The 15,189-nt window shown below is 43.0% G+C and overlaps 1 protein-coding gene across 1 annotated transcript; it reads left to right on the top strand.

The window, feature by feature from the left end:
- The first annotated feature begins 1,423 nt into the window (after positions 1-1,423).
- Positions 1,424-12,555, top strand: LOC138766023 (cytochrome P450 2C8-like). The gene is made up of 9 exons (XM_069943298.1): positions 1,424-1,677; positions 3,615-3,777; positions 4,098-4,247; positions 4,666-4,826; positions 7,756-7,932; positions 8,444-8,585; positions 9,585-9,772; positions 9,920-10,061; positions 11,481-12,555. The coding sequence occupies exons 1-9, from the start codon at positions 1,498-1,500 to the stop codon at positions 11,663-11,665; spliced, it is 1,488 nt and encodes a 495-aa protein (XP_069799399.1). The 5' UTR covers positions 1,424-1,497; the 3' UTR covers positions 11,666-12,555.
- Positions 12,556-15,189: the final 2,634 nt, after the last annotated feature.

Raw genomic sequence — 15,189 nt, forward strand, 5'->3', positions numbered from 1 at the left:
CTTTGAAAAATGAAAGGTGGAATCTGATTGGTTGCTAGGGGCAACTGAGCCAGTTTCACTTTACACCATATTTGATAAGTCTCTCCCATAGAGTTTACAATTAGGATATCACAAATTCATTACTCAAGGGGGGAAAGCTGTCAAGCAAAAAAGTTGTATTTTTTGGTGTAAAGCGGCCAGATGCGACTTAAGTTGCCGTTTTGCAAATATAATATGGCCGTTTTGCAAATATAATATTCGCATCTCGCCATTTTACGCCACCTTCGCCAGTGGGGCGTGGAGGGGGCGGGACGGGGGGTGGGGCGCAGACTCTGGGTTTGCTGCATTTATAATTTTTCGCAACTAAAAATTATTCCAAAACCTACACCAGCTCTGAGCTGCCGTAGGTTTCAAAATTTTCGCATGGAGAGGCTCCGTGAAATCGGGATTTATGTAGAGGCAATGTGCCTCTACACAAATCCTCTGAGCTGCGGGGACATTTTTACGCCCGACGTAAAAAACGCTGGACTTAATAAATGTCCCCCAAGGTGTCAATCTCACGCCACGCATCTCACAATATATTGAGTTTAGACATATGGTAAGAAAGGACACATATGTATTATAATTCTCAGCCTATGTAATTATTTTGAATAAAAACATTGACTTGAATTTAAAAAAAAAGTTTAAATCAAAAACATTGACTTGTCTATTGTCTCTTGTTCTGTAGCCAGTATGTATCTTTTTGTCCTTTTTGTGTGGCCTACCTTAAGAAGAACAAGCAGTACATAACGATGTGTGAGTATAACAACCTTCAGAAGATTGCAGCCTGAGGCAATCTTCTCATCTTTCCTCATGCTAGGTGTGTTATTGAATGTCCCCAGTCACTAACAAATCTGTGCATTTACCAGAGACGAGTAAAGATACAGCTGCAGTGTCTCTCCATCACTGTTTATGTCATGAAGTGCATGTTGTAAAAAGGTAGACTGAGGTGTCCGGCCAGGGCAATAATTACCACTATGAACCAGAGGTCTGGTGCCTAGGGCAGCACCTTTCAGGGGGGCAGCAGGGGGGAAGAAAACAACTTTTTTTTGTTTTTATTTTTTTTTTAGTTTCCCAACTCTCTTTCAGAAGTTCCAGTAAATCTGGTGTCTTTTCAAGGGGTGGGGGGTACCAATAGTGTCATTATGGGATTTCCCCCAGGGTGGATAGATACTCACCCAGAGGTAGATAGTCTTAAAAAAAATGACCTGTACTGAATAAATAAAACACCTAGTCACTATATGGCTATGACGATGAATGAAATTAAATCATGGTGAGCAGAGAAGATTAGGACGAAATAAATTCTAAATACCGTCACATCCTGAAGGACAAAATAGGCCATGTCCTTAAGGGGTTAATTATTCTCATTGACAATACAGCTGTAACTCGAGCGCACGCCCAGCCTGTTCCCAGGATCACGTGTTGGTTTTTCAGGAATAAACACAGAAGGACATTGTGCAGAGTGCAGAAGGAAGCAGGATGGCTCTAACTATTACAGCAACACTTCTCCTGGCTGCGGTGGTCACTGTCCTAATCTATCTCATAAAATGGTGGGGCAGGGTGAAATACAGTAACCTACCCCCAGGACCTACACCTCTACCCCTGCTGGGGAACATATTTCAAATCAGCCCCTCAGAACTTCCACAGTCTTTAGTTAAGGTATGTACAGCTGATCCAATTTTGAAACATGTTGTTTGTAGGGAAGATACATTTACTTAAGACACCAATGAGCGGTGCTCCTATTATCAGCCTTTGTTTCCATCATCTACTCTGTTGGCATTGATGGGTCTGTACCATTGCTGAAGATGCCATCTGGAATTATTAGTATAGATGGCAAGACTGAAGAACCCCTGTAGGTGAGCAGATACCTACATGATACGTTCATAGCTGTTGGGAACCCAAAAGAAAGCAACTGATAAGCAGAATGTATTGTACAGTTTGCATGTGTTGGGTCCTCAAGACTGTTGCTCTTGGTAGTCAATCATCTTTCAGACTAATAACTGCACTGACCCCAAAGGCAAACAACATAAGGCGCATGCATATAATAAAAAGTATCAGTGATTTATTGTCCACGTATAGGAATAGATTTTCCTTTGTTGTGAGTGCAGGTTCCAGGGTTCTTCTTTTTTTTAGGTTCCTGCAAATTTATTATTAGTATCTTGGGTCAAAGGGGTTGTGACTCTTCTTAGGGCCCTATTCCACGGGCCAATCAACTATATAAACGATCTGCTAGATCGGCGCTCGTTTACTGGGCCTATTCCACGGCCCGATGATCGTTATGCGAGGGCTGCAGGGACATCGTTACCGATGTCCTTGCAGCCCTTGCAGCATACATTACCTAGCAGGGCTTCTCCTGCGCTCCGTCTTCCTCCCCGGGTCCCGCGGCAAAGCATCTGCTTCGGCGCGGCGGTCCTGGCCAGTGATTGGCTGAGCAGTCTGACAGCTCAGTCAGGCCGCTCCGGAGTTGATGCTGTGCCGCGGGACCGGAAGGAAGACGGAGCGCAGGAGAAGCCCTGCCAGGTAATGTATGCTGCTGTTTCTCAAATCGTCGGTTGCCACCGCACACCGCTATTCCACGAAGCGATGCGCGGCGGGTGACCGATGATTTTAGGTCTGGGCCTAAATAAACGATCAGCCGATGACACGATCATCGGCTGATCGTTTTCTCTATTCCACCGAGCTATAATCAGACGATTATCACTCCATGGAATAGGGCCTTTAAGGAGAGCCCGTCATAAAGACGTGTGGAGATTTACAGACCATTGCTGCTCCACTAAGAATTCTGGGAAGAAAATATATGCAAAATAGCTATCTGCAGATGGGAAATCTTTCCTTTTGGAGAGATTGTTTGGCTTGGCATAAAATACCCAGTCAATGTTCTAAGGCTCCTTGATTGAGCGAGACTTCGACTGGAAGGAACATCTCTTTGCTCAAGAGGTGTGAGGGCTATTTTGCATTTCCTTTCTTACTAGTATCTTGGAATTTCCTGAGTGTATTTTAGGCCTGTGTGAGATAAGTGTCACATCTTATAAAGTCGGAAGCCTTTCCTGAGCCTTCTGGGTAAAAATAAAAATGTTGGACAAGATCCTCATCTTTAAGGCTACATTCACAGATTCTCTTTTTTTTGTGGAACGTATATTTTATTATTGATTTATTGATTTGGGTCTTAACACTCTGAATGATGAAACATTTTGAGGGTACAGCTATTTTGTTTTGGGTGTGTAGAACATATATTTTGTCCGCAATTTTTGGTCCATGATCCATCCCTAATGGATCCGTATTTTTTGTTGAAAAAAAAGGTGGAATAGTCAAAATAATGTCACTAGCTAGAATTACGGACATCAATGCCCGCAAATTACAGACAAGCCTGAATACTGCCATGACGGTATGCACTAGGACATGTCATTATTTTGTAAGGCACGACTCACGGCCATATTGTGCACCCTTAAAATAATTTATGTGAGAATAGGGCCATAGAAACCTATGGGACCATACTTAGTCCCAGACAAGAAATAAGGGCATGTGAATGAGGGCTGAGTATATGGCTCCTTTTCAGGTCTGTTAAATACAGCAATTTTTATGTTTTCTATTCCTAGCTGGGTAAGACATACGGACCAGTCTATACCCTCTCCATAGCGCACTTTCATGTGATAATACTGATCGGGTACGATGCCATGAAGGAAGCATTGGTGGACCACAGCGATGCATTTAGTGATAGGGGATCCTCAGTAGCAGAAGGATTGTTTTATAAGGATTTTGGTAAGTGAATAAAGAAAATAACAAGAATTTCTAACTGTCTTTGATTTCTATGCAAATTATTCTATAAAATAAATGTCACTACCATTCATATTTTTCTCATGGTTCATATAACATAAATATCAGTTTAGAGGATTTTTGGCTATGAAAAAAATCTGTGCTTGGATTGGGCTTAGTATTCTTGCTCAGCCAACTTGTGATTAGGACTGAGATGCAATCGAACAAACAGTCGGGTACAGGTTGAAGTGACACTTTGTAAAACAACCCACCCATATTTTTTTTTATTCTGGACAATCCCATTAACTGATTACTTGAACTTACAGGGGTCATTCAAAGCAATGGAGAAAGGTGGAAAATTCTTCGGCGATTCTCTCTGACAACTTTGAGAAATTTCGGAATGGGAAAGAGGAGCATCGAAGAAAGGATCCAAGAAGAAGCCCAATGTCTAACTGAGAAATTTATGAAGGATAAAGGTGGTTTTAATGAAACAATTATATGTTCCATACATTCAAGCCAGTCATCAATGGTGGAATATAAACTGGGCAGTTCGGCCCCCACAGCTCAGAGGGGGGCAATGGCTGCCCAAACTGCCCATATTCTTCAATGAGAGATGCTTTTAGGTGATGAAGAAGATAGCTCCCTGCTTCTTATCCTCAGTCTAGGAAGAACAAAGAATCACCTCATTCCCTAAAAGAAATTTGTGCCTAACCAACATTAATCTGATATGCAAGGCCAGATTTAGTAAGCTTGGGATTCCAACCAGAATATACAGTACATCCGCAGTCCCGCTGTGTAGTGATCTTTACCATGAGCCATATTTTCCTCAATGTCTATATTATATTGTATAGTACGTTATATCATCACTGACCACCTCCATATATTTATTAACAGATACTCCGATTGACCCAACGTATATACTGCGACTTGCTGTTTCCAATGTCATTTGCTCCGTTGTGTTTGGTGAAAGATTTGACTATGAAGACCAAAAATTCTTGACCCTCCTGTCTAATATTCACAATGTCACCCGGCTGTTCAACTCCGCTTCAGGGGTGGTAAATATTACAGAATTTGTATAATATACATGGGTAAAATAACATTAAAACTTATTACTTGTATCACTAACATATTAAGGCTAGGTTCACATTATGTAAAAATGGCATCCGTCTCTCATAACAATGTCCATCATTTAAAAATAGCGAACGTTATTTGCACAATGATGGCCGTTTGTATGAAAGATGGAGGTCATTTTTACATAGTATGAACGTAACCTAATAGTAAAGGTGGACATTTGCTAAATTGTCTGGACACGTTAACTCACATCAGAGATGTTCTCAGCCTTGGCACAGAGTTAGAACAGAGGGGCCAATAAACAAAGACCCTTTTATATGGGCAGATTACTGGGCAAATGAGCGTTCTTAGGAATGTAAGAGGGCCAAAGAATGGGCAAAGGCTTGCTTGTTCGCTGATTCACAGTTCACAGTATATAGATACAGACGCAAATACAAATATTCACTGAATATATACAAACGCAATTACGACCCCATTAAGCATTTTCATAGGGATTTATCCCCTTGTCTAAATGCCTATCGTTTAAAAGAAAAAATCATTCTTGTCCCCTTAGTGAATGGGAGTAAATCATAGTCACTTATTTGCCACTGAAGCCTACTAGTTTCATAGTTATAGCTCTGTATGTAGACCTACATGACTCTGTGGTTACAGTCTTCAAACAGACATTGTATAGCCTGATCATACATATACCTACTATGTGTCCTCTAGTTCCTAGGAGCATTCATTTAGAAGATTAGCAAAACCTAGGGGACAGATGACAAGGATTATGACTGCAGACACAAAACAGAAGGACAGAGAACTAAGATATAAGCTTAAAGGGGTATTCCCCCCCAAATTATTTTTGCATTAATATGTTGCCCACACGTAGCTTTCCATGTTTCCAATATAAAGTTAATATGGATTCTGCACAGTTCTGCTGTTATCTAGATGCATCCACCCCCACGGATTGCATAGAATCATCAGATCTCAGTCCAACCCGACACACTCCCTGCTCCTGGCCCGCACCCTCCGAGACTGCATCACATGTCCTCCATCTCTTCAATGGGCTGGGTTAGCGCTTCTAACCCAGTCCACGGAAGAGAGGGAGAACAGTGAGACGCTGACAGCTGCAGCTGTCTGCCTCTCTGATAGCAGCACCCCCAACCCCCCTGATCTCACCCCACTGTGCATCCCCCTCACCCTAGAGCTCACCGGCACTGAGTATCCTCGCCACCCAGAGCGTACCCACAGTCTTTGCCCCCTATCCCCCCCCCAGCTCACCCAGAGCCCACCCGCGATGCTCCTTATAGCGCAGACCGATCCCCCCCCTGCAGCTGACCCGGTGGCCGCCTGCTCCTTTCAGTGCAGCATGTGTCTGCCCCCCCGCAGCTCACCCGGTGGCCGCACCATGTGGCCATTACATTATACGGAGCAGGCCAGAAGCGGTGCTGCTGTCCTGGGAACCGCAGCAGTCCCGCACCTCACTGCCGAGGGCCTGCATCCTCCTTAGCCCGCAACTCCCGGCCGCCCCGTCTCATTCATAGCAAGGTAGAGGACTTGATGAAGTGGCTGCTCCAGCAGACAGGTCCCTGACTCAGCCGCAGTGGAGTCAGCCGGGTCTAGCCTGCCCTCTCCGCCCACAGCCCTCCCCTGTCACTCCCTGTTTACTTGTGCTCACCTGAAGCCGCTGGGGAGCGGAGTATGCGGCGCTGGTCGCGGCCTGTGCTCACATGGTGTCCCCGGCCAGTGCAGCCCGACCCTCACCCCCCCCCCCCGCGGCCCAAACTCTGTGCGCCCTGAACACCCCCCAAGTTCACCCGGTGGCCGCCCGCAGCTCACGGCGCTCCTGTGCGTGTGGCCCCCCAGTCCCACCCCTGCAAACTCACCTGCGCCCCCCACGCAGCCCCAACTCTGTGCGCCCAAACCATCCCACCCCCAAGTTCACCCGGTGGCTGCCCGCAGCTCACGGCTCTCCTGTGCATGTGGCCCCCCCCAGTTCCACCCCCCCTGCGAACTCACCTGCGCCCCCCCGCAGCCCCTAGACGCCCACAGTGCAGCTCTGCTGTATACTCACCATCTCAGCTCTGCTGTATACTCACCATCTCAGCTGTGCTGCATCTTCACCATTTCAGCTCTGCTGCATCTTCACCATCTCAACTCTGCTGCATCTCCATCTCAGCTCTACTACATCACCATCATCAGTCATAAGCATTGCATGATGGGAAATGTAGTTTCCTATTTTTAGAAAAACTTGTAACTCTGGAAAGATGGGAGACGGCTCAAAATACTCAGGGGGACTTGGTGAGTAAGACCAGCTAGGTTTGGAGGCATTTAATTTTTTTTAGCTCTTGGGGGGGAATACCCCTTTAAGGGTAGCTTCACACACACCGTATCGCAGCAGATTCTCTGCTGCCGATCCGCAGCAGATTTGCAGCTGATTTGATCTAAATAACTGAACACAGCATCAAATCTGCACCATCAAATCTGCTGCAGATCCGCAGCAGAAAATCAGCTGTGATGTGGTACGTAAGGCTCAAGTGCCCAGGGGGTGTTCCTCAGCATAGTTAGCATGGTTCCTCTGCATTGGCTGGACTCAGCATAGTCCAACCCATGTTCTTGTTATCTTCTGGCTGTTAGATCGGGTTGATGGATGCAAGCAGTGATAAAGAAGACATGGCCTGGAGTTTTCTAAGTTACTGGCATGCTGAAGAACATCTAGGCAAGTGAGCCACATTTACGTATTAACACAAATGAAGAAGACTGTTAAAATAATAGAATTTATCTCCAGAATCATGCTGACTAGCCCTATCCAGCCATGGGCGTATATACACCACTGTTTTCCTGCTAATAGGTACATAATATACATACCTCCAACGTTCTACAAACAAAGTATATTAATGTTATATTTTCTACCATTCTTTTCTCTTTAATAAGCTCCTAAACATGTTCCCATACGTAATGACGCACGTTCCCGGGCCTCATCAGAGGATGTTTAAGCTTATGGACAGCCTGAAACAATTTATTAAAGAAATGGTGAACGTTCACAGAGCCACCCTGGATGAGAACTGTCCTCGTGACTTCATAGATTGCTTTCTTACCAAGATGGAAGAGGTGGGTTGGTACATAATCTTAGATTAGCAGACGTATAGATGATCTGTAGCAGCCAGTATTTAACTATCTATGAAAATACAATGTTAAAAGCAATCATTTCATTGGTTGCACACCACACTCCTCAACACTGAGGCTATGTTCACACAACATACTATTTTTTAAAAGAACGGCTGTTTCTAGATTTTTGAACCCATAGGGTTACATTAGTCACGCACACTTCTGGACGGTCAAGAAATACTGAAGGCATTCCTGATGGTTTCCTGAACTAAAATACTGATTACTGTCAGGAAATCCTAATGGTTTCCTGAAGCCTCCTGATCAGGCTTTCCTGGCAGTAAAAACTGACATGTGAAGGGGGCCTTACAGCTTATTGGCGGACCCCTCTTATTGAGGCAGACCCCCTTCAATCTAATATGGATTGCCAATTCTGTAAAGTTTCTTTTAGGTTAGATAACTTCCTTTACAGCTACACTGTCTATGGGGCTAAAATAAATAACTTCAAATATTTCAGGAAAGAAAGAATCCAGACACAGAATTTCATGATATAAACCTCGAAGCGACAATATTAGACTTATTCTTTGCTGGAACAGAGACTACAAGTACAACCCTGAGATATGGATTTCTTATACTAATGAAGTATCCTGAAATACAAGGTAAGAGGACTAAGATAACAGTCACACCTGGGTCAAAGTATCAGAGGGGTCCTAAAGTTCTGACACATAAGGGGATGCCAGTATTATAAATAGTAGATAGTAGGTAAAGGCCCTATTACTCTGAGCGATATTCTTCCAAATCAGGCTGTGTAATAAAGACAGCGATCAGCTGAAGAAACAATCATCGGCCACTGACTGCGCATCACTACATGTAATGGCGATGCATGGCCAAGAGCTGAAAACTGTAAAAAAAAATAATAATAATACATACCTGTCCATGCTCACTGTGTTCTTCTTGCTTTTGCCCGTAGCCAATGCTGGAACTTCAGAGCTGGTCTCTGCAATGACAGGCCCCTCAGCCAATCACCCAGCTGAGATGGGACAACGTCATGGCCAGTGATTGGCTGAGCGGCCTGTCACTTCAGAGACCGACTGTGAACTTCCAGCGGCGGCTGTGGGCAGAAGCTATGAGAACACCAGGAGTGTGAAGAGGTATGTATATGTATATGGGCTGCACGGACATCGCTAACTATATATACATATATATATTCAGCCCTTGCTGCACAATTATTGAGCCGTGTAATAGGCTCAGTGAGCGAGTGTCGATCTAGCAGATCAGTGCTTGCTGACACTAGACATCGGGCCGTGTAATACGGCCCTAAGGGGTCCCATCACAATTTTTGCATTGAAAGCCAGGCATGTGAAGTTACTTCTCTGTCCCCAAATATCAGCCATTATTGTTGGCAGGTTTTCGGTAATGATTCTGGTACTCAGATGTGAAGTCTCATAAAAGGGGCAGTGACATACTTCAAAATTATGGTCAAATGCATATAGTTTTATAATAAGGAAATAATCATAATGGTAAATCTTCCCCACAGGTCTTAGCAGAGGGGAAGGGTATATAAGGCAGTGGTAAGATTTGAAACCTACAGTATCTCTGATATACTGTATATTATAGTGATAAACTTATATTCTGTGTTTTGTTTTACTACATTTCAGAAAAGATCCATGCAGAGATTGACGATGTGATAGGCCGAGATCTCTGTCCATCAATAGAAGACAAGACTAAAATGCCCTATACAGAAGCTGTAATCCATGAGATCCAGAGATTTGCTGATATTGTCCCTGGAGGAGTCCCTCATGCCGCCAGCAAGGACACAACCTTCAGAGGATATCACATTCCTAAGGTTCAGTATGCTGCTCCTCTCAATCTGTTGGCCGTCTTAGGTTTCCATGCATTCCTATTAGAGATGAGTAAATAAAATTGTTAATTTGAAGTTGATTAATCCTTATCCAATTTCTACATCTATGTATTTTATTACATTTACTTGTAGGGAACCATGGTTATTCCAGTCCTGACCTCTGTCCTAAAAGATCCCGCACAATTCAAAAACCCAGATGAGTTTGATCCTGGACACTTTCTTAATGAGAAGGGTTCCTTTAAGAAAAGTGATGCGTTCATGCCGTTCTCTGCAGGTAAGAGATTATTATTATTTTATTGTTGCACCAGCTTACATCCACCAATTGGATCAACCTTTCAGCCTTGACGCAGGGATAGGGACTCTTGTTGGATAAGCTTGATAAAGACGCTGGATCGACATTGAAACGCGTCGCTCTTTTCTACTGTACATTTTATTGGAGTGTGCAATAAAGGGGTGCTTTTATTAGCAGCAAGAATCCGTATTCCTGCGCCAAGGCTGAAAGGTTGATCCAACTGGTGGATGTAAGTTGGGGTATTCTGGGCAATTGCATTGTGATGGATGACAATTGTGGGATCACAAGCCGGGCTACGGTACTTCTGCTCAATACAAATGCTTCATAGAGTTGTGCCTAGTTTAGCACAACCTAACCAGGTTAGTTTTCATTTAATGAATTACACCTGTCTCTTGATCCATTAAAGATACTACACTATAGTGTGGCTCTGTTTTTTTGTATGTGTGTCTATCTGTTCGTTGTTATTTTTTTGTTGCTTAGGCTAGGTTCACACTGCGTTTTCAGCATCCGTTTTAACACATCCGTTTTTTGCAAAAAACGCATGAAAAACGGATTGCAAAAAACGGATTCATTTGTGTGCATCCGTTTTTCCATTGACTTCCATTATAAAAAAAAACGGATCCGTTTTTTTTTTGGCGGACCAAAACGGACCAAAAAACGTTGCTGACCCTATTTTTGTGGACGTAAAAAAAACCCGGATCCGTTAAACGGATGCTGAAAACGCAGTGTGAACCTAGCCTAACTGGTCAACTTTATATGTAAACTATGTCTGTAGTTGAGCTTTCATGAACGGAAAAAAACCAGCTTACCCCATCCACCGAGCTTCACAGCACGGGCTCACACTCCAACAGGTGTCCTGAGTAGATGCGGAAAAGAAACGAGTCCAGCTCCCGGCAAGGTGGAATCAAGTGCGTTGTTTATTGTATCTCCGTCACCGTACACACGTGCGGCATGCAACTGAAGCCTACGCGTTTCGGCTGCTACACCGCAGCCTTAATCATGGCTTTCTAGGGTTTGGTGACTGAACATATTTGAGGTCATTCTGATTTGATATGGCTGGTGGATCTAGACTGGGTTTGGAATGATTAGTAACATGAATTAAAGAATCAAAGGGACACTAATTCTCCCTAAGGAGAGCATCATAAAGACATGTAGAGACTTAAAGGCCATTCCTGCTCCACTGGGAATTGTGGGAAGAAAGGATATGCAAAATAACTTTCATACCACCTTGATAAGATGGCGTTTCCTCAAGTCAGTGGTTCACTTAATCAAGGAGTCTTAGAACACTGAGTACAAATAATTCACAAAAGGTGAACAAAATGCTGCAAATAACCAATAATGGTATGACTTAAAACATCACCTCATCCCGCAATAAATGAGCCCTGTCTTTTGTCTTCTTAGGCAAGCGCTTGTGTATTGGAGAAGGTCTGGCTCGCATGGAGCTCTTCCTTTTTTTAACCACTATACTGCAAAAGTTTACCTTGGAGCCAACCGTAGACAGAAAGAATCTGAGCATAAGGCCGGAGCCCAAGACCAATGCTGGAAGACCTTATTCATATCAGATGAATGTTGTTCCTCGTATCTGAGTTGAGGACAAACATTTTGCATAAAGAAAACCGAGAAGTTGTAAAACTTACAAAATAAGAAGAAGGCTCTAATGGTTGGAGGACAATGACTGAAAACAGACTACAAAGACACAAAATTAAGGGTTTTTTTTAATGTGTTTGGCCTGTATCAGTTTAAGGTGTTACTTTCATTTTCATTTTCATAATGGAAGCAGCTGAAAATCTTCTAATATTACAAATAGATGAGGCAAAAAAGCAGAATGAAGTCATTATTTTGGGGTATTTTAACGACCCCATTTTAGGCTGGAAAGCAGAAACCTGCAGGTCCAACAAAGGAAGCAGATTTTTGGAAAAATAAAAAGATAACTACCTTTTTTGAACTAGTGCAGGTACCAACAAGAATGGGGGCACTTCTGGACCTAATTTTAAAGGGGTTATCCAGCGCTACAAAAACATGGCCACTTTCCCCCTACTGTTGTCAACAGTTTGGGTGGGGGTTTGAAACTCAGTTCAGACCAGAGTAGGGGGAAAAGTGGCCATGTTTTTGTAGCGCTGGATAACCCCTTTACCCAATAGGCCTTACAGATTATCAAAGGTAGAGGTGGTGGGTCACTTAGGTAATAGTGAACACAACGTAATAAGTTTTGATTTATGCTATAATAAAATGCTTAGGACTAAACTTTAGGAAAGCCAATTTTAATCACATTAGAGATTACCTCAGTGATATAAACTGGGAGGGGTTGGGTGGGCTCTGTGCCTGCATCCCCGGTGAGAGGTTCTTTTTAAAGATCCTATGATGACAGGGATTCTTCCACATGAATACCCCTTTAAGTACTGTTTTTGCCATTATATAGGTATTTTTAAAGCGACTCTGTACCCACAATCTTTCCCCCCCCAAACCACTTGTACCTTTGGATAGCTGCTTTTAATCCAAGATCTGTCCTGGGTTATGTTCGGCAGGGGATGCAGTTATTGTCCTAAAAACAACTTTTATTCCTACAGCCTACATCGCTGTGTCTAATGGCCGGGGCTTACATTTGTATATGCATTAGGCTGGCACCACCTCTCCGTCCTTCCTCCCCACCCTCCTGTTTGAGCTTTGCACAGGTGTATTAACGATCCAGCCCATGTTCATTAGACACACAGGTGGGGAATAGGAAGCAATCTGCCTGGAGCAATCCAAATGATGAGGAGGGTGGGGAGGAAGGACAGAGAGGGTGTGCCAGCCTAATGCATATACAAATGTAAGCCCCGGCCGTTAGACACAGCGCTGCCGGATTAAAAGGTGTTTTTATGACAATAACTGCATCCCCTGCTGATCGGACCCCAGGACAGATCTTGGATTAAAAGCAGCTATCTGAAGGTAGAAGTGGTTTGGGGGGGGGGGGGGGTCAGATTGTGGGTACAGAGTCACTTTAAATCATAGTTTAGGTACCTCCCTTGTTGCATCATTGCATGTAGCCTCACCGCTATTTTACTGTTCTTAGTTCTTATTGTCCATTTGTATTATGAATAAATAAAGGCTATTTCATATTACTGGTGTGTGGTAATCTTTGAAGGTATTCTATCAATAGTAAGACAGCAGATAGTGCACACACAGATTCATTTTACGGCCACTCTAGTACAAATGAACTGATGCCAGAAATTTATACAGATATGTGTATTACTTTTATTTAAAAATCAATTTATTTTAAAATCAATTCTTCCAGTTTTCTTTCCATTTTTATTTTTTGGTATCACACTTCATAACAAAGCTATACTTACTTGTATCCAGGTCCAGTCTCCTAAAGGCAGATTTTTAGCCTTGTGCTGTTTGAAAAAAAGAGGCTAAACACAGCAAGTCCAGGTCATCTGCATGTTCACATTTGATTGATGGACACATTTAGCCGTGACACTTTGTACTGGCAAGGACTATCTACGTTTGGCCTCTCTTTTTTTCACCAGCACAAGGCTTAACAGCTGCCTTCAGGAGACTGGACTTGGATACAAATAAGTACAGCTTTGTTTTAAAGCATGATAAAAAAAAAAAGTATGTAAATTGCAAACTTGCTTTATATCACATCTACTGTTGATTTAGATTTTAAAAGTTATAACGACAGGGACATGTTAACCCCTTCCTGCATAAGGACATGCCGGCATGTCCTGCAGCAGGTGGGGGAGTTCAGAGAGGGGTGGGTCACGCAGTGACCTCGCTCTGCAGCGCATAGTTCCCTGCTGCTATCAGGATCACCATTCCTGGCTGATTAGCCATTTAGATGCAGCTGTCAAAGCTGACAGCTCCATTTAAATGGCTGCAAGAAGCTATCCATGGTGTCTGGTGGAAGAGGGATCGCCACCCTATGATGCGATCACGGAGGGGCAATTCCTTCATCTTACCTGGCCAGGTCTCAGCGACACAATGTTGCTGATCCCGGCTCAGTGCTCTGACAGCCCAGAGCAATCTAGCACTGATCGCATTGATTATTGCAGTATATATACTGTATACTGCATAGCTGATCTAGCACGGTAAACGACGTAAGCGCAAACAAATGCAAACATGCACATTTTTTGTCACATCAAATTTGGATAAATTGTAATAAAAATGATCAAAAGTGACATATATACTAGCAAGGTACTGTTGGAAAGTACAGATCATGGCACAAAAAAATGACACCTCACACAGCCCCGTCGACCAAAAAACGAAAGAGCTATAATGATGGTAATAGAGCAATTTTCAGCACATTTATTTTTTTTAATAAGGTTTTAATGTGTAAAAGCCATCAGATAAAATGAAAGTGATACAAGTTGCATATCCTTGTAATCGTATATAACAGTCAGTCTGTTTTACCATAGGGTGAACGGCGTAGACACGAAACCCCCCAAAATGGGAAGAAAAAAAAACTAGCTTTTTTTTCAATTTCACTGCTCAAATAATTTTTTCCTGGTTTTGCACCATATTTTATGAAAAGATTAAGTCTGTCATTGCACAGTACAAAAAAATAAGGGCTCGTGTGGATCTGTGAGTAAAAAAAAGTCAAGTGAAGGGCAAAAGAAAAGTGCGAAGGAGAAAAATGGTCCGGAAGGGAAGGGGTTAAAGACAGGGCCGGACTGGAACTTAAAATCAGCCCTGGCACTCCAGTCCCAGCAGCCCACATACAACATTCTCCCAGAAATCATGGATAGCGGTGACTCATTCTGTAGTGAATTCTGCTTCAGCTAGCCATATCCCTCTCTACTTTCTTAAATATGTGAACACTTAAAAGTAAAGATATAATGTCATCTGCTGTGGATTCGATGTTGCATATTTACGTATTTATTTAAAATGACTAAATGAGCAGCTTAAAATTCTCAATGGATCACACCAGTATACAGGAAGCAAATATCACCATACATGTTACCGCCAAACTGTTAGTGAGCAAACTCGGAATACAGAGACTGATACTACCAGTATACATGTAACTATATCTCCACACCATGACCACACCATTGCCATTTTATAGTAACTAAGATCACTATACTGATACTGTATTACCAATAATATCAGTGTATATATAGGACAAGTAATA

The sequence above is a fragment of the Dendropsophus ebraccatus genome, chromosome 10 (assembly GCF_027789765.1).
Source record: "Dendropsophus ebraccatus isolate aDenEbr1 chromosome 10, aDenEbr1.pat, whole genome shotgun sequence".
Taxonomy (NCBI): domain Eukaryota; kingdom Metazoa; phylum Chordata; class Amphibia; order Anura; family Hylidae; genus Dendropsophus; species Dendropsophus ebraccatus.